This window comes from Pelophylax lessonae, assembly GCF_965119305.1.
Source record: "Pelophylax lessonae genome assembly, chromosome: 4".
NCBI lineage: Eukaryota > Metazoa > Chordata > Amphibia > Anura > Ranidae > Pelophylax > Pelophylax lessonae.
The window spans coordinates 506,900,990-506,927,051 of NC_138771.1; the positions used below are offsets into that span (position 1 = coordinate 506,900,990).

At 44.1% G+C, this 26,062-nt stretch overlaps 1 protein-coding gene across 1 annotated transcript in view; it reads left to right on the forward strand.

The window, feature by feature from the left end:
- Positions 1-26,062, forward strand: part of LMNTD1 (lamin tail domain containing 1) — a 204,312-nt gene that overhangs the window by 38,426 nt on the left and 139,824 nt on the right. The window contains exons 3-5 of the mRNA XM_082252711.1: positions 1,072-1,247; positions 8,661-8,849; positions 15,303-15,396. Of these exons, the coding sequence (XP_082108837.1) occupies positions 1,072-1,247; positions 8,661-8,849; positions 15,303-15,396 (459 nt within the window). The remainder of the gene's footprint in view (positions 1-1,071; positions 1,248-8,660; positions 8,850-15,302; positions 15,397-26,062) is intronic.

The window sequence follows — 26,062 nt, forward strand, 5'->3', positions numbered from 1 at the left end:
ACGGGTGTCGTTTAAGTGAAGTGATGGCGGACATGGTTGCCAATTTGGTTTTTATTCTAACTATAAACCATGATTGTTATTTCTTTCGTTTTTAGAATCCTTCTTTGGAAAGAGCTGTAAGGGGAATACATAGTATTTTTGGTTTAATTTTTTTCAATATACTAAATATAAATTTATAATAAATAATCTGATGAATTAGTTTATTGCCCAACTCCAACCTAAACTTCCTATTTAATAAGGAAATACTTTAATGCTATGAGTAGATAAACGATAGGAGTGGCCAACTTGATTCAGGAGTTCACAAAGCTCTCTTTATCAGGGCTACAGACAAAAATAAAATGCATTTGGTATTGTGTATACAACTGATATTTATTGTGTTTACCATTGTGTTTGTAGTCCCAATGAAGGGGACGTTCTGAACCTCCTGAAATGCGTTGGAGTTATTTTAGAACTCTGCCAATAATAAACCTGATCTATGCTCAATACAATAGGTCATGGCACTCTCATATTTTATCTCCTCATAGACTTTATCCCCTTGATTTGCTTCAGAGTGTTGCCTGGATCAAACAATAATCAATTTGAACACCTAGTTCAAATACTGATCCACAACACCCAACCACATCCTTCCTTTACCAGGTTTTTATTGCTGTCTATGTCCCTCACCCTCTCAAATTATTCTGGTGATTGTTGGAATTCCATCATTTGACAGTTGTCACTTGAACAGTAGGTGAGGGGAAATCCTATAATGGGACACCTGTTTTGGTGACAAATGTCTCACAGGGGATGTACCCATACTTTGGAGAGATAATCTCTCCCTTCTTGTTGTGTTTCCAGGACAGGGAGTAAAGGTAAACATCTCCAAGAAGCACAAAACCTGATGGGAATCCAACAAAACCGGAAGTGAAGAAAATTTGCCCAATGGGAACACCTACATTAAAACGATTTAATCTGTAGAGGGGGAAAGGGAAAGAACCCCAATAAGGTGTTTCTTCCGAAACATAGCAGCATACTAGTGAGTGAAGGTGAAAGGTACAATTATGATTAGCATTTTCCAATATTCTTTACTAACAGGGTGACAACACATCTGCAGTTCAGCATCTCCAGGAAGAATTGATCACCATTCGCAATCTGTATGAGAAGGATATTGGAGAGCTGCGGGAGAAGCTGGAGCAGAGCTATCGCGAAGGAAGCAGAGATGGGTTCAGTGGTCTGCCGAGCAATTTGATGGCTGCAGAGTACCAAAGCAGGTGGGGTTTGTTACCTGTATCCCTTTCTTATGTTTATCATAGGGAAAACCACTGGGGCCTATGGCACTAGATTTCAAGCATGTTCACATTTTGGCCGGTTACCTCAATTTTTTTAAAGGAATTTTTGATGTAACATTCACATTTACAGTATACATGCTTACTGTTTAACAATGTTTAAGATTGTATTTCTTTACACATTTGTAGGTGCTCATCTGGGGGCTAGCTGTATGTCTGAAATTGTTGTTCACTACTCTTTGATTGGCAGTCGAGATGTAAAGATAAACTATCTAAAGGTTGTAATGTCTTCAATCTCTCTGAACTGTCTGGAACTTAACATGGAACTGTGTCCAGATTGTGCACATCAGCAATAACCCCCACATGGGCCACTGACTTTAAACAGGTATCCTGTCAAGATCTGGATCTGAACCATGGACCTCTGCGGTATCTGGCTGTAGCTTGCCGTGCCACTATCGCTTGTTTCTGGTGAATCTTGAACTGTTTGCCTCTCCCATAAACTGGTTTAAGCCATGTCTCTGCACTTCCTGTTTGGCAGATTATCATGCTCTCTCCAGCACATATCTTGCGTACCTGCAGTTGTCCTTATCTTCACTACCATTTGTTACTGACCCTTGGCTTGTTCCTCGACTATGCTTGCGCTTGATCCCTCCCAACCTGAAACAACTTGTTACTGACCTTTGGCATGTTTACTGAGTATGCTTCTGCTTGATCCCTACCTGTTACATCTGTTACTGGACCCTGCCTTGTTCACCAGTTGGGGCAATCTTGAGAACCATGACCCGGCTCTAGCATGCAAAGAAACCAATCATAACCATGGAGAGCCCTGGTGAAGACCGGTTAGTGCTTAAACCCTGAACCTTGGGTGAGCCCGCATCATCTGCAAGGGTGACGTGTTTGTGTACTTATCCTGCTGGTTGACGTGGACCTCTCTACTGCTATAGCTACTGGCCTCTGAGCCTGACTGCTGACTGTGACATCTCTCTCACCTATTCAGAGGCTGCCAGCCCAAATATCTATTTCAGAGCACATCAACAAAATTTGGATTCTTAGGCAAAGTCTTTCAGTAGCAGACTTAAATGTTGCTGGAGGTAGAGGAGACAGTCAGCTAGTGTGAGACTATGTGTGTGAGAGCAGTCACAGTCCTTGCAGCAACCTCTAGTCTCTAACCCTTAAAGCAGAGGCATGCCTGAAGTGCTAGGCAAAGGGGTCAGACTTACAATGTCCAAAGACAGCTCCCCAAACAGCTTCCCTGTGACACTCTTTAGTTAAAGGGTACTTCTGTAGCCGAGCTTCCTAAAGTAGTGTCCCCCAGCAAATTCTCCTTAATCCAGGTTCCTCCAGACCCTTCGCCAAGCACATGCGGAAGTCTGAAAACAACAGCTTTCCCAGGGGCAGAGGTCCCAGAAGAGAAGACTCTTAACAGTCCCTCCCAAAAATGTATAGTTCATATTCCTATCGCACACCTTCCTGGTTTGTAGGCTCGTGTGTGTTAGGTGCTGAAGCGATCACCAGTTGGCAACTGGATTAGTTACAAGTAAATACATATTCGCCAGCACACCAAGGCTCTTGCAAAAGCAGTCCAAAACTTTATTGAAGTTACGATCACATCAAAAATAGTGCAACGTTTCAGAGCCGCACAGGACCCCTTCGTCACATGCCTGACGAAGGGGTCCTGTGCGGCTCCGAAACGTTGCACTATTTTTGATGTGATCGTAACTTCAATAAAGTTTTGGACTGCTTTTGCAAGAGCCTTGGCGTGCTGGCGAATATGTATTTACTTCCTCCCAAAAATGTATCTTCTCCCCAGCCACACCTTCTGGACTTACCTCTCAGGGATTGGCTGAGGTCTTATAAATATTCTATTAAAGAATTTGCACTTACAAGATGTATGAGGTGTACAGGCATCTAGATCGATAAACGCGTCTATCCTTCTCATAGGCAAGATGGCCACGGCTAGTTGGTGCTTGCACAGTGGTGTGTGTTCCAACTCCACCCTACACATTTCATCATAGATCACGTTATCAGGGGTACCTGGTACCTACATGCCTGTATACATCATACATCTTGTAAGGGCAAATTCTTATAATAAATCTTGCTGGTTTTACTGATTCATGCTATGGAGAATGCTTTTCTCTTTGTATGATTACATCGGCACATGGAGTTTCTGTATCTGATATATGTTGGGGTTTTTTTTGCAATCTACATTGCCCTGCTACAAGTCACAGTGAATGAATCAGAGGTTCTGCTGAACTATCTAACATCTTCAAATGCCTCTTTGACCTCTCTTCATTGAGGGTCACTATTGTTTGGTAATCCCCCATCTTTCCATCCCTGTGGTGATTTACTGGGAGTTTGAAGTTTTGTTTTTTCTGGGATACGCCTTTGGTCAACAGGATCACCAGTCACTTGGGATTGCTTTATGCTTCATTTTTGTTGCATCTTTCTTTGTATGGGACTTATAATTATTTTGTATTCACTTTGGTATTAATTTATTTTAAGCACAGACTTTTTATATTGTACAGTATTCACTATATGTATTCATTAAATTTATTTTATTTTTTTTATTATTATTGGTTGTTTATATGCTTTGTATTGAAGCATTGTAACGGCTGCTATACATTTTGAAGTTTTAGGTGTTCAGCGGGTTTTATTCCGTTTTTATTATTTCCTGTTCTTTTAAATTACACCAGAGTCCTTCTTTGAATTATGAGTGTATCAGTGTATTGTTGCAATCATAAAAATCATAAAAGTGTCTACAGAAGGAAAGGGAAGGGAAGTGACAAGAAATTCTTAGATTCTTATTCTCAGGATGCAGGTGACTTCCTGTTGGCGACCACATGGAACCAGGGAAAGGGGATTAATAAAAAAAGTCATAATCTATAGAACATTTGGGATGAAATGTTCCAAATGATGAAAAGGGAAAACACAATCACCCATGACCTCATTATTCCGTGTTGTTTTAGCAATGACCAGGGGGGGGGGGGGTGCGAAGTTGGTATCATCCTTTTTTAGTAGCAGAACTTTTTTACTTTTTAAAACTGCCAACAAACTGTTCCAATTAAAAAAAAATAAAAATAAAATAATAATACTAATAATAATGGGGCCCTATACAGCACGACCATGGCAAAAAAATAACAAAACCTCTGCTTAATCAAGACAATAACTAAGCTCAGGTCGATTCCCAACTAACAGGATGTCTCCTAATGGGTTTCCCAAAACAAATAGGCAGAACATGTACCCTTTCAGTGTTCTTTCAGCAGTCTGCCTTTTAACCCAGCACCAGCCGGGAAAGAGAGATCTGGATACAGGTAAGCTGTGGACATAGAAATTTGGGCTTTATCTCACATAGCTCCCAACTATCCCTGATTTGGAAGGACTGTCCCTGATTTGGTACAAAGTTCTTCTGTCCCTCTTTCTTCCTCATTTGTCCCTCATTTTGGTCTGATCTACACTCACCGGCAATTTTATTAGGATACACCTGTTCAATTGCTTGGTAACACAAATTAGTAATCTGCCAATCTCAATGCAACTCAATGCATTTAGGCATCTAGACGTTGCTGAAGTTCAAACTGTGCATCAGAATTGGGAAGAAAGGGGATTTAAGTGACTTTGAACATGGCATGGTTGTTGGTGCCAAAAGGCCTGGTCTGAGTAATTCAAAAACTGCTGATTCATTAGGATTTTTATCCATACCATCTCTAGGGTTTACAGAGAATGCTCCGAAAAAGAGAAAATATCCAGTGAGCGGCAAATGTGTGCAGGAAAATGTCTTGTTGCTGTCAGGGGAGAATGGGCAGACTTGTTCAAGATGATAGAAAGGCAATATTAACTCAAATAATCACTCGTTACAACCAAGGTATGCAGAATACCATCTCTGAACGCACAGCACATCGAACTTTGAAGCAGATGGGCTATAACAGCAGAAGACCACACCGGGTGCCACTCCTGTCAGCTAAGAACAGGAAACCAAGGCTACAATTCACACAGGCTCACCATAATTGCACAATAGAAGATTGGAAAAATGTTGCCTGGTCTAATGAGTCTCGATTTCAACCACAATATTCAGATGGTAGGATCAGAATTTAGCGTAAACAATATTAAAGCATGGATCCATCCTTCTTTGTATCAACAGTTTAGGCTGGTGGTGGTGGTGTAATGGTGCGGGGGGGTATTTTCTTGACGCACTTTGGGCTCCTTAGTACCAAGTGAGCATTGTTTAAATGCCACGGCCTACCTGAGTATCATTGCTGACCATGTCCATCCCTTTATGACTACAGTGTACCCATCTTCTGATGGCTCCTTCCAGCAGGATAATGCACCATGTCACAAAGCTCAAATTATCTCACCACTGGTTTCTTGAACCTGACAATGAGATCACTGTACTCCAATGGCCTCCACAGTCACCAGATCTCAATTCAATAGAGCCTCTTTGGGATGTGGAGGAACCGGAAATCGCATCATAAATGTGCAGCCGACAAATATGCAGCAACTGAGTGATGCTATCATGTCAATATGGACCAAAATCTCTGAGGAATGTTTCCAACACCTTGTTGAATCTATACCATGAAGAATTAAGGCAGTTCTGAAGGCAAAAGGGGGTCCAACACGGTACTAGCAAGGTGTACCTAATAAAGTGGCCAGTTAGTGTATATAGTTGTATATAAAATGCAACATTTTCTTTCAAAAAGTGTTTCATCCAATTTCTAAGTTGCTGCATTTGTACATTTCAAAAACCAGTATGAAAAGATTAATAGTGGTTAAAAAAAGCACTAGTTTGTGGGCTTAACTAATATTTTTTTGTTTAATTCTCCTTTAAGGGGGCATGGCAGGGAGTATGTCCTAAAGCTACATAGGTGTCTCTCATTCCCATCTCAATAGTTAGGAGGAATGATCTCACCCAATGCTCTTCAAAGCTTCCAGGATCCAGGACCCAGTACAGAAATGATTAAGATTCTGAACAAACATAAGGTTGTTTTCTCTTTATCAGACATAAACCCTAGAGCCCCTCACCATGTGTAGGTATGGACTCCAAACACAGTCTCAGTCAATGTTTGTGAATGAAACTGCAGATTAGTCAACCATGTGGGAGGAGTATGATGTTTTGTGGTCGCTCATTTTTAAATCAATTATGACTAGCAATGTGCATGGTGGGCAGTGCACATATCAGCTTTTAAATTTTAACCGCTTGCTGACCTACCGCAGTACATAAACTGTAACAGTGCAGCTCCTACAGGCACAGCAACGCCCCTGTACATTGCTACCTGTTTCCGGGTTTCAGATGCACAATCACATTCCCACTTTAAGTTGCCCTTACTAGTATTAAAGAAAACAATTCTTGACCAAAACCTGTAGCAGAATACATTTTGGCCTAAATTTATGAATACATTTTTTCTTTTTTAAGTGATTAATAAATCATATGTCTGAAACGATCATTCAATACCACTAAAAGGTAAATTCACTCATGTCAATTACTTTTTTGTAATGTCAACAGTTTATTTTAAAAAGTACACAACTTAATGTTATAGCTTCAGAATTCAACAATTACGCCATAAGGATATTGGTAAGATGTATCTATAGTGATCCATAAAATAATACATCAATTTATATAAAATATCAACTGTTTATTGAACATTAGTTTAGAAATAGAAATAGTTACAGACATTTCAAAGCCTGAAAATGATATAGGAAAGAAATACAAACAATGAAACACAAGGAAACAAAGACAGTTAGGCCTGTTAAATGGCCATACATTTACCAGTGCGAAAGCCACATGTACAGTATCTCACGAAAGTGAGTACACCCCTCACATTTTTGTAAATATTTTATTATATCTTTTCATGTGACAACACTAAAGAAATAACACTTTGCTAAAATGTAAAGTAGTGAGTGCACAGCTTGTATAACAGTGTAAATTTGCTGTCCCCTCAAAATAACTCAACACGCAGACATTAATGTCTAAACCGCTGACAACAAAAGTGAATACACCCCTAAGTGAACATATCCAAATTGTGCCCAAAGTGTCAATATTTTGTGTGGCCACCATTATTTTCCAGCACTGCCTTAACCCTCTTGGGCATGGAGTTCACCAGAGCTTCACAGGTTGCCACTGGAGTCCTCTTCCACTCCTCCATGACGACATCACGGAGCTGGTGGATGTTGGAGACCTTGCGCTCCTCCACCTTCCATTTGAGGATGCCCCACAGATGCTCAATAGTGTTTAGGTCTGAAGACATGCTTGGCCAGTACATCACCTTTACCCTCAGCTTCTTTAGCAAGGCAGTGGTCATCTTGGAGGTGTGTTTGGGGTCCTTATCATGTTGGAATACTGCCCTGCAGCCCAGTCTCCGAAGGGAGGAGATCATGCTCTGCTTCAGTATGTCACAGTACATGTTGGCATTCATGGTTCCCTCAATAAACTGTAGCTCCCCAGTGTCGGCAGAACTCACGCAGCCCCAGACCATGACACTTCCACCACCATGCTTGACTGTAGGCAGGACACACTTGTCTTTGCACTCCTCATCTGGTTGCCGCGACACACGCTTGACACCATCTGAACCAAATAAGTTTATCTTGGTCTCATCAGACCACAGGACATGGTTCCAGTAATCCATGTCCTTAGTATGCTTGTATTCAGCAAACTGTTCTTGTGTATCATCTTTAAAAGAGGCTTCCTTCTGGGATGACAGCTATGCAGACCAATTTGATGCAGTGTGCGGCGTATGGTCTGAGCACTAACAGGCTGACCCCCACCCCTTTAAACTCTGTAGCAATGCTGGCAGCATTCATACATCTATTTCCCAAAGATATGACGCTGAGCATGTGCACTCAGCTTCCTTGGTCGACCATAGCGAGGTGTGTTGAGATATTTTGAGGGGACAGTAAATGAACACTGTTATACAAGCTGTACACTCACTACTTTACATTGTAGCAAAGTATCATTTCTTCAGTGTTGTCACATGAAAAGATATAATAAAATATTTACAAAAATGTGAGGGTGTACTCACTTTTGTGAGATACTGTATATACAGCTTAGAAAGAAAAAATAGCAGACACTTCCTTGTCAGTTTTATGCAAGTAGGTCACCACAGAGATGGTTTCCACATCGACCTGTAAGGGGGACATAGGCCATTAGTGTGGAAAGAACAGAAATCAAAATATAAGATTATAAGATTAAACATATAAAGCATTGGCAAAAATAAATAAATAAAAATAAAAAAATAAAAATAAAAACGAAAAAATAAAAGATAATAAAAAATTACGCCATTAGGCACACATGCAGCTTAGACATGTTAAGAATATCCTGATCCATTAGATCGGCATTATCTCTCTATTAGATATTACAAAATCAAAATGGTAAGAAAAATGTTTTATTTATAGTTGTCTCTTCCATTGCAGACTTTTGGCGATGAGCAGAGACATTCTAAAGAAAGATGAAGAAATTCGAGCCTTACAGCTGGTCGTGGCGCAGCAGGAGTCTGACATCCAGTCGCTGAAAGGTTCTGCGATAGCTCCATCCATACAGCTGGACCTGGCCAAGCAAGAACTGAGGGAGCTGCAAGGAAATATCATCATGGCCCAGACAAAGTAAGACGCCACAACAGGGCACACAACATAATATTGACTGAGATGATTTTTTAGGATATATTTGTTCATATAAAATAAAAAATATAGCATAATATATTATAATAATATAAGTATATAATATTTAATAATATAATATAAAAAATATTCATTTTTCAGTATATATTGCCTATATAATACTGTACATTTAATAGAATGGCATTGCAGTAGATGTAAACCCAATCCCTAAAATCTCAATTAAGCTAAGGGCCAGTTCCCATAATAGAAACGCAGTCCGGATGCGTTCCAGATGGTTTTTATGGATGTGCGTTTTTGATGCATTTTTGATGCGTACCAGTTCCAGTTTTTGATGAGGTAATGGCACTGGCCCTAACATGTCATTTGATATCATTTCATAAGTCATCATCAGTCTATTTAAAAAAATCTGCAGCCTTTTTTATTATACTTGTTCATCCTCCCATGATGGCCCTTATTCAGGCCTTTCCTATAATAGGGAGACACCATTCTGGCCCTGTATCCTAATTGTGTCCCTACATTGTCACCCTATCACATAGGCTTTTAATGGAGATTACAAGTGGCCATTCCTGCACACTTTATATCGGCACGGTTCACTGTTGTCTCCATCAGGAAATGCGCCCTGAAAAATGCCATGCAGCCATTTTGTCTAGTCGTTGTCCGGTTGTAGCCATGGACAGGAGAAGATTAGTTGCACTGTAAGCAGCTCTGCTATATGTGTGTGGGCTGGGAGGTGAAGGTGACAGGAGATGACCCCACCACCCACTACAAGAGGCATTGTCCAAGATAAGGAAGACAATCTGTGAATTGTCACATTAACCTGTCTCCCTCACAAGTGACCCTGTCTTTGCTCGAAATAAACAAATCTCAGTAACATGAGTCCTCATCCTACCTTCGCTCTGTACATTATAAACCCAGGTCTGTCTATTGATCTGACAAAAGTAAAATTGCATACTGAACACACTGTCAGAAGATACAACAAGGATCAAGCAGATGTCTTGCCAAACAGCTAAATACACCTATATAAACCGTATTACTTGTTTAATGGTTTGAAGTTCTGTTCAGTTAGTCCCGTGATTAACATCCCTTGTCAGATAGCTCCACCACAAGAAAGACTCCACTATTCACTATTGCCCTCCTTGTCTGGTAATTAGACTTGGAATGAAGATCAATATTAGTTCTCTCCTCCTACTAAAAGCTCCCTGATCACCCTTTATTTCCCAGTACCTGAAAGATGTTAGTATTAGGAATTGCGGCAGATAAGTCAACACAATGCAGACCCTCCGACTTTGCCCTTTTCTGCTGTGTAGGAGATTGTGTATTATTGTGTTGAAATATTTCAGACATTTTCAGCAGCAGTATTAGAAATACATTTAAAATATTTTTAATGGATAAATACATGGCCTAAAGAGCTGTTCTACTGTATTTAAATATTTGCATAGTGTTCTGCTTAAAAAGGGTAACTTCACCCAAGACTGATATTTTAGTTTATGGCATATGCTGGGGAGTTGAATCATCTGACAATATCTTATACAGTATCTCTATTGGTGAGTTTATTAGCCTGCACATCTGCCGTGCCCATTATGATGGGTTTCCACCATCCCTTCTCTGGGTTCTAGGTCTGCCCAACTGCTGTGTCCATTCTGAGGGGTAACCACCATTCTTCCTCTGGGTTCCAGGTCTGCACACCTGCTGTGCCCATTATGAGGGTATACCACCCTTTCTGCTCTGGGTTCCAGGCCTGCACACCTGCTGTGCCCATTATAAGGGGTTCCCACCATTCCTGCTCTGCGTTCCAGGCCAGCACACCTGCTGTGCATATTATGAGGGTTTCCCACCCTTCCTGCATACCTGCTGTGCCCATTATGAAGCACTCTTCATCCCAGCTCTGTACACCTGCTGTGCCCATTATAAGGGGTTGCCACTATCCCTGTGCTGAGTTTCAAATCTGTACACCTGCTGTGCCCATTATGAGGGGCTTCTATCATCCCTGCTGGATTTATATCTATTTTATATTATAGAATATTGTTAATATTCTATATATTAAATGTAACAGGTAGAGTTTGAACACCCAAAACTTGCAGGTGGACAGGGTCTCTTCAGACTTTTGCACCGTTGTAACCCACATTTTACTGCAACACATGGTAATGTATTGCAGTGTGATTAATTTTGAATGGCACCCCCAATGTACAGAGGCAAAGCATCTGCTTGGCAGTGCTTCTCAATGCACAGTGCTGTTTTAGTGTGGTAAAATAAAGGGTCACATCTGAATGTTAGTGTGCATTGGCAACGTGTTCATTTTATTGGGGTGCCTTAATGCAGTGCAAGTTAACCCAAGACATAGCTCATGATAACACACCAAGGAGACCTCTCTGTTGGAATATTCAGGACATATAATAAGCCAGGGGCTGACTCAACCAACCAGGATTCACTTCTAACTAAAATATCACCTTAGGCTAGGACAGCCTTTTTCAACCAGGGCGCCCAGGCACCCTGGGGTGCCTTGAGATTTCTTCTGGGGTGCCTTGGCAAAATGCCTAAAAATTGTCCAAAAACTGTATACAAGCCGGCATGTGGATGAAGGCTGCCTTTTTAGTTACACAAAGCCACGGGCTTTCACCGTTTCCCTTTCTAGCTGCTGGGGTCCTAATGACCAATGGCATCATCAGTTGATGAGAAGAATGTCAGTCACCTGCATAGTATCATTGTTTGACCCTCCCCTGCCCCTCTCCATCAGCGTCTGGGTCACATTAGTTGAGTAATAGAGAAAAACTGAGGGAGAAGAGAAACATAGGATTACTAGTCAGTACCAGTTTGCAAAAGTGTATTTACCTTGGAAGCATAAATCACCTCAAACATTGGGTGTCCTACTTGGACTTGTAGATGTTGCTGTATTAGAATTAGAATAGGTTTTGCATTTTAGAATGGGGCGCCTCGAGACTGTCCATAATTTTTTAAGGCTGCCTCGAGACTGTCCATAATTTTTAAAGGCTGCCTCGAGACTGTCCATAATTTTTAAAGTGTGCCTTGACTGAAAAAAGGTTGAGAAACACTGGGCTAGGATCACACCTATAGAGGGCTGCAGTTGATGGGTTTTACTGGTGGGCGTTTTTTGCATCTTTTTTTGAATCATTTTTATTGTATTTTTGAATGCGTTTTTGGAAGGTGTTTGATGTTATGTGGGAGAAACCAGCAAAAATGCAGCGGAAACATTTTGAAAACACAACCACTGCATTTTTAATGTGTTGCTGCTGCGTTTTCATTTAAACCTATGGAAGCAAAAATGCAACCTGTTGCAGGCAAAAAAGTCCTTGACCCTTTGCAAAAAACGTGGAAAACGTGGAGATGTGACCCATAGGAAATTATGCTAAATGGACCGTAGTGTGTTTCTGCAAAGCTGAAAATGCACTAAAAACGCATAGGTTTGAACCAGGCCTTAAGGTAGACTGTTACTTTAACTAGCACACGGATTACTGAATACATTTCAGAATAAATGATTTATAAATGATAAGTGAGTTTGCTGTGCTAAAAGCGTGCTTCAATCACACATGAACACACTTGTCTATCAGGAAACATATCCAGATTGTCAGTGTGTATGATCTGTATGGTAAAGGTTAGGCCCGACCATACATGAGAAGAATTGTATCAATAAAAGTAAAATTAAATTGAATAGAAGCCTCCTAGATCTTTTTGTATGCTGTGCCGAACAGTAGCTTTCAAGTACGTGATCGTTAGCTACAATTGAATCAGTAATTGCCTATTTATTGTTATGTGTATGGCTGCCATAAGCCACTGGCAAAAAGCAAAGGACATGCACTGTACATCTTAGTAGCTTCTCAGGATAAAGAGGCCTATTCATAAAAGGCGCACAGTATTTCAGGAATTTGCAAATGTTTAGTTGTGTTCTCAGCCTGCACATTTCAGTGTTATTCTTAAAGCCTACGTGTGTGGGACTTCACACGCACAGATAATACTATGCAATTGTTCGATAACAAAGACCTATATTCCCCGAAAGCAGTAATGCAGAATGGCGCAAACAAACATCTGCAAAATAAACTCTCTGCGAAACTCCGCCAAGTTCCGTGTGACAACAAGTGACAGTATGATAAAAGAAGGGTCAAAACTTTATGGTCCTAATGCCCTACTCTGGGAAACCAGAAAATTCTTCTTTGCTGTGGGGTTGAACCCAAACTGCACGAGTTGTCTGTTCGTTTAAGTCTGAGGACATAGATAAGAAGATTTAATGACATGCTCTTCCGCTCCTCCAGGTTTGTAAGCATGTGCCTAAAATGTCAGTTTATTAATAGGTTAATGTCCAGTGACTCACGAGTTGATGTGCTGTGCTATGTCTGCACTTTTATTTGTATAACCCATCAGTTTTTAGCACATTAGCCTACAGAGAGAGAGAAACCGCTTTGCATTTGCCCCCACAGCAAGAGCCAAGAGAGCCCCTCAACCAGTCTGCAGTGCCTAGGAAACAGACCTCTGACCCCCTCCCCCCTTTTCCTGGCTCAGGAAGGGCATGATATGGTGCCTTGGGCCCCCTGGGTGCTATATGAAATTGACTGCCTGTCTGGGCATTGGACTACCTGACTGGGCATTGGACTGTCAGTGTCAGTGACACTGTCTCCCAGCCAGGCCCCAAAACCCCCCCAACTCTAGTTTAGGGATAGACAGGAGGGCAACATGTGCAGCAGCACAGATGATGATGATGACATCAAAGTCTGACTGTGACCTCATCAGGCCAAGCTGGCCAACATGAATGACAGTGATACTGAGACAGTCTCTCTCCTCTAGATGAATGTGCAGAGTGGAGTCATTCTGAGTATTGAATGCACACAACGCTGTACTAAGCCATAGCCAAGCCATGTGGGGTTTAGAACAGAAAAGTCATTACCTGGAGCAGAGAGTAGTAGAGAGTAGTAGAGAATATATAATTCCTTTTTAGTGTGGTATTCATCAGGGTTATGGGATTTCAGATTTACAAGAACAAATCTCCACAACATGGGTCAACTGCCAATAATGTACATCATTCTCAGGCACTTACTATTTGCACAAAGGTATAATGGCTCGATGAATGAATGATATTTACATGTGAAAACCAATTCTACAATAACTTTCTGCCATCTCCAGAAGTTATAATGCCATACCTTGCTGTATCATCACTAGGTATATGCAGTCCAGTCTCTCACACCTGGACAGTTGGTCACTGCTCCCTCCAGAGTCTAGACTCCAGCCCAGAAAAGCACTGCCAGTCTGCCACTGACTGACAAAGTCCCGCTCATCTGTCCCGGCCGGGCCCGGCTTGCCTTGCTGAGTTCGGGAGTCCCGTCTGGTCCATTCGGCACACGAGGCCACACTCTGCTTGGTTCTTGAGTCCTGAGCTTTTTTAGTGGCTGGCTAGCTGGCAGTGGGGGCAGTAAATGCACCATGATGACGACATAACGCAAGCTTGCTCAGCCACCCGCCTTTGTCAGACCCGCCTGCGCCGAAAACACAGGTACTCCAGATATCACAATCTCGGTCTCTCGGCTGGCTCCGGAACTTTGCATGCGCAGTTCCAAAGCCAAGCTGTCACAGCCATTTTTTACGGGCAAAAAGTGCCTGGTTTTTACGGGCTGCCCATAAAAATACGGGTGGCTGGCAACACTGGGGTCAAGTGCTAAATGTTAGGGCTTAGGTGGTTAAAGAGAACCTTTCAGTAATTTCACAAGTCTGTATGAATGTATTTCTGACATGTTACTTTTTTTTTTAGAAATGCTTCACCTCTTTTCATTAAAAAGCCATCATTGGCCTCCTGCCCGGTGACTTTGCCTAGGCTCAGATTATCTCATCCTTCTGCTGCAGGTATTTCCTCAGTATCCTCTCCCCCAATGAGCAGACTGCAACGTTGTAACACGGAAGTGTTACACTGAAACATTACTGAGCATGCAGCACATAAAAGGTGAACTTTAGGATCAGTCTTATTATGAGAGTCTGGTGTGATTTGTATATTTCTTCCAGATCTGTACAGTAATCCAGTGGGAAATTTTCCCTCTGTGCAGGAGCTTCCAGTAATAAAGACCGGTCACTGCTGCTCTCCCTTCTTATACAGGGTGACTGGTCTTGTCTCCGCCCCCTCCTGTAGTTTTCTGCCTGTAGTAGGTGGAGCCTGCTGGGTCCCTCCCACAACTCTGCTCTCTGCATTGGCTTTGAACAATACAGTGATGATGTCCGTGCTATTTTTACAAGGTAATATCTGGGGCTGTATAAGCATTTGGTGCACACAAAGAAGACTTGTATCGTTTGTGTCTATTCATCATTATATTTTAATGAAAGTTTTTTTGTGCCTGGATTTCAGCTTTAACCAAAAAAATAAATATCTGATGCTGTGTGCATTGTAATAGATTCTCTGATGTTTTTATTGTTAATAAAATGATATAACTGTTTTTATCATTATAGATACGAAGAGGAGTTTTCTCAGCGTTTAGCCCTGCAGGACCAGTTGCGGGAAATGACACATCACATAGAGGATATAAAACAGATACATGTGAAGGTGAGGAGCAGGGGCGGACTGACAACTCATGGGGCCCCCGGGCAATAAGAGATCATGGGCCCCCTGTGTCCCCGCCCACACTCAAGCCACACCCACACAAAGGAACATTACTTTCATTGACCACCAATGTAAGAGTCATTCTTCTCACTGATCACCAATGTAAGGGACATTCTTCCCACTGACCCCCAATGTAAGGAGCATTCTTCCTACTGACCACCAATGTAAGGGACATTCTTCCCACTGACCACCAATGTAAGGGACATTCTTCCCACTGACCACCAATGTAAGGAGCATTCTTCCCACTGACCACCAATGTAAGGAGCATTCTTCCCACTGACCACCAATGTAAGGGGCATTCTTCCAACTGACCACCAATGTAAGGAGCATTCTTCCCACTGACCACCAATGTAAGGAACATTCTTCCCACTGACCACCAATGTAAGGAGTATTCTTCCCGCCAAAGTGTACAGATGTCAGTATTATGGGAAAAGCACTCAGTGTACAGATATAAGTGTTATATATAGGGAATAGAACTCACTAAGTGCTATCCCCTATATATAACGCTAATCTCTGTAAACTGAGTGCTAATACCTATAACACTGATATATGTACTACAATGAATACTATTCCTTATACACTGCTCAAAATAATTAAAGGAACACTGAAAACACAACAGATCTAAAAAATATCATGCTGGATATCTATACTGATATGGACTGGGTAATGTGTTAGGATCTATACTGGTATGGACTGGATAATGTGTTAGGATCTATACTGGTATGGACTGGGTAATGTGTTAGGATCTATACTGGTATGGACTGGATAATGTGTTAGGATCTATACTGGTATGGACTGGGTAATGTGTTAGGATCTATACTGGTATGGACTGGGTAATGTGTTACGATCTATACTGGTATGGACTGGGTAATGTGTTAGGATCTATACTGGTCTGGACTGGCTAATGTGTTACCAGCGTGACCAGCGTGCCCCCTTTCAATGCAGAGTAACCAGTGTGCCGTACCCCCTTTCAATGCAGAGTGACCAGCGTGCCCCCTTTTAATGCAGAGTAACCAGCGTACCCCCTTTCATTGCAGAGTAACAGCGTGCCCCCTTTCAATGCAGAGTGACCAGCGTGTTTCTTTCAATGCAGAGTGACCAGCGTGCCGTGCCCCCTTTCAATGCAGAGTGACCAGCATGCCCCCTTTCAATGCAGAGTGATCAGCGTGCCCCCTTTCAATGCAGAGTGACCAGCGTGCCCCTTTTCAATGCAGAGAGACCAGCGTGCCCTCTTTCAATGCAGAGAGACCAGCGTGCCCTCTTTCAATGCAGAGAGACCAGCGTGCCCTCTTTCAATGCAGAGAGACCAGCGTGCCCCCTTTCAATGCAGAGAGACCAGCGTGCCCCCTTTCAATGCAGAGTAACCAGTGTGCCCCCTTTTAATGCAGAGTAACCAGCGTGACGTGCCCCCTTTCAATGCAGAGTGACCAGCGTGCCCTCTTTCAATGCAGAGTGACCAGCGTGCCCCCTTTCAATGCAGAGTGACCAGCGTGCCCCCTTTCAATGCAGAGAGACCAGCGTGCCCCCTTTCAATGCAGAGAGATCAGCGTGCCCCCTTTCAATGCAGAGAGACCAGCGTGCCCCCTTTCAATGCAGAGAGACCAGCGTGCCCCCTTTCAATGCAGAGAGACCAGCGTGCCCCCTTTCAATGCAGAGAGACCAGCGTGCCCCCTTTCAATGCAGAGAGACCAGCGTGCCCCCTTTCAATGCAGAGAGACCAGCTTGCCCCCTTTCAATGCAGAGAGACCAGCGTGCCCCCTTTCAATGCAGAGAGACCAGCGTGCCCCCTTTCAATCCAGAGAGACCAGCGTGCCCCCTTTCAATGCAGAGTTACCAGCGTACCCCCTTTCAATGCAGAGAGACCAGTGTGCCGTGCCCCCTTCAATGCAGAGAGACCAGTCAGTGCACTTACCTGCAGCGGCGCCTTCTCCTCAGTCCCCCACGTCTCCTCAAGTCCTTCCGCCTCCTCCTCGGCCAATAGATAGGGAATAGATAGCCGCCCCTGTACCCCCAACGCACCAGCCGCCACTGGTGGCGATGCTGTCCTATGCACAAAAAAAAAAAAAATTCTGCCAGGCCTTTTATCCAAAAAAAAAAGAAAACAAGTGGGCTTTTATTTCAGGAGGGTGGTCTATTTTGGTTTTCATTTCTTTTGAGGGTTTATTGGTATTTATCTTATGTCAAAAGGGTTTTCTTTATACTTTATGAAAGGGGAGAGAGAGAGAGAGAGGGGGGAGGGAGAGGGGAGAGGGGGGAGAGAGAGAGGGGAGAGAGGGGGGAGAGAGAGGGGAGAGGGAGAGAGAGGGGAGAGGGAGAGAGAGGGGAGAGGGAGAGAGAGAGGGAGAGAGAGAGGGGGAGAGAGAGAGATAGGGGAGAGAGAGAGGGGGGGAGAGAGAGGGGGAGGGAGAGAGAGGGAGAGAGGGGGGGAGGGAGAGAGAGAGGGGGGAGGGAGAGAGAGGGAGGGGAGAGAGAGAGGGAGGGGGAGAGAGAGAGATGGGGAGAGACAGAGAGAGAGGGGGAGAGAGAGGGGGGAGGGGGCGAGAGAAAGGGAGGGAGGGAGAGAGAGGGGGGAAAGGGAGGGGCGGGGAAGAGGGGGAGAGAGAGAAGGGTGGGATGGGGGGGGAGAGGGGAGAGAGAGAATGGAGGGAGAGAGAGGGGGGAAAGAGGGGGAGAGAGAGAAGGGTGGGATGGGGGGAGAGAGAGAATGGAGGGGGAGAGGGAGGGGGGAGCGGGGCGAGAGAGGGGGGAGGAAGAGAGAGGGGGAAAGGGATGGAGAGAGAGAGGGGGGAGAGAGAGGCGAGAGAGGGGGGAGGGAGAGAGAGGGGGGAAAGGGAGGGAGAGGGGGGAGAGAGAGAGGGGGAAAGGGAGGGGGAGAGAGGGGGGATGAGGGAGAGAGAGAAGGGGGGGCAGGGGGGGGAGGGAGGGAGAGAGAGAATGGAGGGAGAGAGGGGGGGAGGGAGAGAATATCTCACCTGAAGCTGCAGTTTGTCTTTGCTCGGTCTTGCGGCCGCACAGTGAGGATGAAGGGAGGAGCGGAGGTGGGTGGAGCCGGAGTCTCTAATAGGCACAGAGGAGGACTCTTTGCATGCTGGGTCCTTGCAGAGGGGGGAGGGGGGGAGAGAGAATGGAGGGAGAGGGGGGGGGAGGGAGAGAATATCTCACCTGAAGCTGCAGTTTGTCTTTGCTTGGTCTTGCTGACTCAGGCAGTTTCCCCTCCGCAGCGGCCACACAGTGAGGATGAAGGGAGGAGCGGAGGTGGGTGGAGCCGGCATCTCTAATAGGCACAGAGGAGGACGCTTTGCATTCTGGGTCCCTACTCGGACGTCACTGGTTGCTAGACGCCATTCGGCAGGCGATCCTAGCAACCAGTTTACCGCATAATGTAGCTGCTGCTGCGGCGTGGGGGGATCAGTTTGGGGGGAAATTGCAACCCTGCGTGGGGCCCCAGACAACTCCCCAGCATGTCGATCGATATTATTGAAAACTCCCCAGCATGCGCATGAGAAAGACGGCCCTGCCGGGCCCCCCCCTGACCTCGGGCCCTCGGGCAGTGCCCGAATGCCCGAATGGTCAGTCCGCCCCTGGTGAGGAGTCATGTGACACTTTTTTATCCTGTAAGGTAGTTGCAGATTGACTTCAGTTCCTAACAGCATTGCTCAGTATCTCTTGAGTCACGCTAAAGCTGGCCATACACTGTTGATTCAGTGGGCTAAATGAAACAAAAACTAACAGATTCCTCCATCCACAAGTAGCACTGCCCCATAGGAACTGCTGAGTATGAAGATCTCTGGGTCTCCCTCTTGTTATCCTGCAGCCAGATGACTGAGTATTTTACACAGTCAGGTGCACACTCATCCACTCGTTATCCGATGATGAGTTCAGGGGATTTGTTTTTTTGTATTTATTGGTGGAACTTGGATAGGAGTAGGGATTAGTGGGATACTCCAACTTGAACTATGCACAAAAGAAAACAACTCTCACTTGACCTCCCTTAATTGAACTGGATAGCAGACTCTATGCCGAACCATACAGAATTTGTATGAAAGAAAAGTCCTTTGCACACTCTCGCAGCAGACTCAACGAACACTGACTCTTCAGGACACTACTTAGTATCCCCATTAGCTGGCATCCGTCCACTGACTTTACTAGCACAAAATGATGGCCCTCACCGAACAGGTCCCTAGACATCTGTGTTTAAAGCAACCAGGTACATCCCACTTCTCAGTCAGTTCTGGCGGACTTCAGGGTTGCAGCTTCTGTAACTCTGGCGCTCAGGTCTACCATCTGAGACCGCATGGCAGCCTGTACAGAGAAGGGGCAGCAGCCCCCTTCCTCTTGGACCCCGCTCTCCAGCTAAAGACCCCTGCACACGTGCTCTCTTAGTATAAATACAGTCGCCCAGCATTCCTTGGGGCAATTTCCTCTGCCAATGGCCAGGCCTGTATCTACACTCAAGCTTCCATTTGTCAGATTTCCTCTCACTGTCCAATACGCCCCTTCCTATTGTGAACCTGACAGACAACATGAGCAGCATCTGATCACACTGAGCAGACCCTGTCAATGGATCACTGCTCCCTGTTAGGCAGAGAGTACTTAAATGTGCATGACAGTTCCCCTGGTAAGCAGAGAAACCCAAAAACTATGCACTCTCTAGCACTTACCTAGGAGGGTGCTACACACACAAACCGGGTAGATGGAGGAATCCCCCACTGGGACATTGTTTTCTGACAGCAGTACCCACAGATTTGCCTGTTTGGAAAAAATGGGACAGTTGGTATCTATGTTGCTGTTTCACACAAGGAAAAAAATTTAGAATTTTACAGCCAGGCCTACTTGTATAGTTTAAACTATAGAAAGGCAATTGCTACTCTTTGTGCCTGCTGCTACCATCACATGCTACGGTAATGCATTATAAACATTGGTGCAATGCCATGTGTTGTAATGCATCTTTTTGAGCGTATTATGGTATTAGGCAGCCCATTTGAATTAATTTGTCTGCCCTAATGCAACACATATCAACACAAGATAATGCATACAGTGCTTTGTTTCCACCTTGTTTTTCATCCTTTACATCTTAGTGCTGCTGATCTCCTGCAGCCTTTGCAGCCCCTTCTGCTTACATGCACTTCACTGTTGGCTGCATGGGACAACACTGGACCATGACCATAGCTCCCAACTGTCCCTGATTTTGTGGGACTGTCCCTGATTTGGAACAAAGTCCCTCTGTCCCTCTTTCCTCCTTACATGTCCCTCATTTTGGTCTGATCTAGTATATAGATGTATATAAAATGCAATTTTTGTCTTTCAAAAAGTGTTTCCCAGTGCTAAACCTTTCATACAAATTCTAGATTGCTGCAGTTGTAAATTTCAAAAGCCAGTATAAAAGAAAAGTAGTGGTAAAAAAAGTGTTTTGGGGTTAACAAATAACTTTTTTTTGTATAATTCTCCTTTAAGGGGGAGTGTCCTATGCCTACATACTTTAGCTAATAGGTGTCTCTCGTTCCCATCTCAAAAAGGTTGGGAGGTATGCACAGTAGTAGGCCTACGAGAAATCTCAGGAAAGACTGTTGCCATTGCACCCCTTTTTCTAGAGGGACTCTTCCAGACCTGCTGCCAAGGCTAAGACCATAGTGGGAGCCCCCTGTGCTGAGCCTTGGCTACTTTCTGTTCAGAAGACTCTGCTTTATGTCTGTTAACCATTACAAGATAGTGTCCTCCTTCAAGATGCTAGTTCTGGGTATCCAAAAGCAGCGGCAGCCCGTCCATTGGGGGCGCAAGGGCGCCCCCCCCGCTATCCATGTGTCCGGCCCCCTAATCTACATGCAGGGAGCTGGACGAATGGATTCCAACGTGGTTTTTTTTTTTTTGAAGCACGTGATTAGAGCCAGAGGCTCTAATAGGCTTCAAAAAAGGGTGGGCTCGTGGGCACCAGCCGCCACTGTCCAAAAGTTTGTTTCCAATCCCTACCTTAGTCCTAGCAAACAAATAAAAAACACAAAAAAAGACACTATCTGCCTGAATATTGTCGCACTGGGACTTGATGCATCTGGCTAAAAATACTCCATGCCTGCCTGTTCGCACCATCAAGGGATCAGAACCTGGATTAACAGTGGGATCATATACAGTAAGAGGGTCTGCGCTGCATTTGTATTCTTCATCGGAAGCCTATGTGACAGGGATAGAATGTTGTCGACCATAAATAGGTGTCCAAACAAGGACCTTTATGGTAGGATCACATTCACAAAATAATATTTTTATGGAAGCTGCAGATTTACAATATTAAAAATTAGTGTTGAAATTACATTGTAAACTTACATGAGATTTTTGTGATTGGGGATACATATATTAAAGTACCACATTGAGAACAACCAGCGAAACTACTGAGAACCTATATATCCCGGTACAATGTACGTATACCTCCCCAAGCCTCCTCTATCCCAGCATTAGGATACTGTAAGCCTTCTGTAAAAGCATTGTTTATGAATTCATAGCAGAGAATTCACCCCAGAACCTCATCTCACAGCAGCATTGGACAAATGACATGTTTCGGGCACGTTTCGGATTTGTCGTATCGTTTTGGTTTGCCAATAATCTTACTCAGTGCTCATTTTGTGCAAATAACCTTCTCCGTTGCTTGCCGTAGGCCCAGCCATTCAGCATCTCCGCATATAAATAGAAAAGGCTGACACTGGAACTCACATTATCCTTCGTCTAATAGAACTGCTCATCCCATAATGAGAGCATTTTTCTTCAAATCCAATATTTCTTGTAGTCACATTTCTATTTCTGCAGCTGATTTAACTCTCTCTCTCTCTCTCTCTCTCTCTCTCTCTCTTTCTCTCTCTCTTTAACTAACATGCTCAACACCATGCATGAGCAAAAGGTGGATACACTTTAAATGTGAACTACACTTTATGGCCAAAAAATATAAGACAACTGAAAAATGCACCAATACAGTATCAGCTTGTTGGACATGCCCTTCCAAAACCATGGACGTTAATGTAGAGCTGCCCCCCATTTATAACTTTAACATCCTTCACTTTTCTGGGAAGGCTTTTCATAAGTTTTTGGAGTGCCCTGTGGGGATTTGTGCCCATTTAGTCCAACCACCTTTTGTTAAGTCAGGTATTGATGTTAGATGAGAAGACCTGGCTCTCAATTGGCCTTCCAATTAATTCCAAATTCAGTTCACTAGGGTTGAGGTCAGGGCTCTGTGAAGGCCACTCAAGTTTCTCCACACCAAACTGGTCAAACCATGTCTTTGTAGAGCTGGCTTTGTACACAGGGACACAAAACCAGGAGTTGGAATTACATAATTGTTGGAAACGTCTTTTTTATGCTATAGCATTAGCAGTCCCTTTTACTGGGTACACCTGAATTCAATAATGTGAAGGAGAACATGAATGTAACTACATAATATTGGTAATATAATAGGTAAGATAGTCAGGTATCCCTTTTTTTTATTTTTTACTACAAAGCCGCTGTTCTATCCGAATACCGCTACCTATCAGATTCTGCAAACGGAAGTGGCGTTCGGATGAGGAACAACTTACTGCGCCTGTGCCATGCGTTCCAACATGGCTGCTATGGGTTCCAATAGGTTTCCTAATGTGACAAAACACGAAGCAGCGGCGGACATCTTCTTACACCCACGCAAGTCTTGAATTTTACATTTATTCTAGCAGTAAACTCACCTTATATACTGAAATAATAGACTATTTCACAGCGACCGAGTGAAATAAACTATTTCACTATATATTCAGGTTGTCGCTGAGCAGTGCGGGATGTACCAAGATGGCCGCCACCACCTTCTACCTGCAGGCTTGTCGCTATATTTACTATATTACAATAATAATAGAAATGTAATACTGTTATTCAGTCTAGAAGGTGAGTTTACTGCTAAAATAAATGTAAAATTTAAGACTTGTGTGGGTGTAAGATTTCTGCCACTGCTTTGTGTTCTGTTACATTAGGAAACCTATTGAAATGTATAGCGGCCATGTTGGAATGCATGGTGCATGGGCAGTAAGTTGTTCTTGTCCGAACGTCACTTCCGGTTGTAGAATCTGATAGGTAGAGGTATTCTGATAGAACGCCGGGGTCCAACCTTTTGACCTTCCTTGGCCACATTGGAAGGTGAGGAATTGTCTTGGGCCACACATAAAATACACTAAAGCCCCGTACACACGTAGCGATTGTCGGCCGTAAATATACGGCCGCCGAACAATCGACCGATTGTCGGCTTGTTAGTATGATGCTTCCGACAACCGACAGCGACTTTTCGGCCGAACAGAATCTGGTGTGCAGGCATTCAAATTTTTGTTGGCCGACACCAGAACGGCCGATTGTTCGCCAGTCAGTACAGAATTCGGCCGACAAACAGCCGATTAGCAAGACTGGGTATGCTCACAAAAAAAAAAAACACACGGAAAGTTAACCATCACATGACATCACTTCTGCAGTCGGCTGTTGTTGGCCGACAAAATTCATGTGCAGTCTTTTGCAGTTTTCAGCCGTCAGGACAGCACCGGACAAAAGACGGCCGATCGTTCGGCCGACATTTGGTACGTGTGTACGGGGCTTTAGGGCTCTTTCACAAGGTCTGCCCCCATAGGCGGATCCGTGCTGCTCAGCGGGGGATCATAAACACAGATCCCCGCTGAGCAGGAAGGTGACAGCTCCCTCTCCGCTCTGTGTGCGGACAGGGAGTTGTCAGAGCCCCATGCATCTCTATGGGGGAATCGGATGAGAGCGGACCGCCTGTCCGCTCTCATCCGATCCCATCCGATCCCCTGGACGGATGGAAAATAGGGTTTCCATCCGTCCGGATTTTACGGACAGAATCGGATGCGGATGGCAGCAGGTGTCAGCGGACATGTCTCCGCTGACATCCGCTGCCCCATAGGGATGCATGGAGCATCCGATCAGATCCCCCTAAAAAACTGACAGGCGGATCTGATCGGAGCGCTCATGTGAAAGGACCCTAAGTGCCGGTTCACACTAGTACGACTTGTCAGGCGACTTGTCAGCCTGACAAGTAGTGGACCGTCGCAGTCCATTGTGTAGTACAGGAACGGTTCCAATAGGAGCGACACAAGTCGCTCCGACTTAGAAAAAGGGTCCTGTACTACTTCGGGGCGACCTGGAGCGACTTGCATAGACATTAATTTTATGAAGTCCGTGCAAGTCGTGCCGAAGTCGCGCTGCACGTGACTTCACAGGTCGCCCCTGAAGTCGTGCCGCTGCAGTGTGAACCGGCACTTAGCGCCGGTTCACATTACCGCGACGCTACTTGCAGGGGCGACCTCCGAGATCGCGGTGCGAGCAGCGCGCCGCGACCTCGGAGCGGCCGCCACGGACTTCATAACATTGAAGTCTATGGCGGTCGCCTCCTGGTCGCCCCAAAGAAGCTCCGGACCCTTTTTCTAGGTCAGAGCGACTTGTGTCGCTCCTATTAGAACGGGTCCGCAGCTTCCCTATGGGAGGCGACCTGCGGCGACCTGTGAGGTGACCAGGTCGCCTCACAGCTCGCCCCAGTGTGAACCGTCACTAAGAGGATAGCCGATGAACGGAAAAAGTGGGGCAGATGTTTTATGTTTTTATTTGACACTGTTTTTATAAACAAACGCATCAATATCTGGCTCGATGGATGTAGTAGCAATTCTCAATTAATTCTCAGATATTTTGGTTCTAATTTTGCGCTTCATGTGCTTCATCCTTGAAAACAGTTGCTCACAATTATAGGTGATGCCAAAAACTGATGACATAAATAAGGCGTGATTGTGAAGAGTGCGAAGATAAAACTTATAAAAGTCGAGAAAAGAGACACTGTTATATTTTTATTTTGGCAGCATTCTTTAAAAAATTCAATATAAATATCAACAATTTTAAGTAAGTTTACGATTTTATGTTGGGCCATGGGATGCAGGTTGGACACCTCTGCTATAGTGTTCATCAAGTCATCTTGCCAAAAAAACTTCCATATTCTCCCCTATTATTCTTGTTTACAACTTGTATATCATATTATTGCACTTTAAACAAGAGTTTTCCCAAGCAGTCCCAAGTGCTGCACAGCTACCACATGAGATGGAAAGAGATGGAAAGAGATGGCATATTAATTCCCACTGGGCTAATATTCTCTGAAGCATTCATTTAAAAGCTTTTAAGAGTGTATTCTCCCCATGGAGGAATGAGTTCAGAGATAATTAGGACCTTCAATATGGAATAAGTACGGTCTACAGACGGATGAAGGATTTGCCATGTATCAAAGCAGCAAACAAATTTGCCTCTGTACATCTGAGAATGTTTTTAATGCAGATTCAATTACAGTGTGAAAAAGGAATATCTAAACCCACAAACAAAAGTGTCAGCTCACCTGACCTTAGATGTGGTGGCTGCATTAGTTTTCCATTCTCAGGCTTGTTTTTTTTAATTTTCATCTGGTGATTCTGTAAATAATAAGCCCCATTCTAGGGTGACAACCCTAATTCTACCTTGTCTGTGGAGAAGCAGTGTTATATGTATAGTGTTAGTACTCCAAAACACATTCTCCTAGGATACTGACTGGATTTCTCACAGAATCATCAATTTTTTATTTTTTGCACTTATC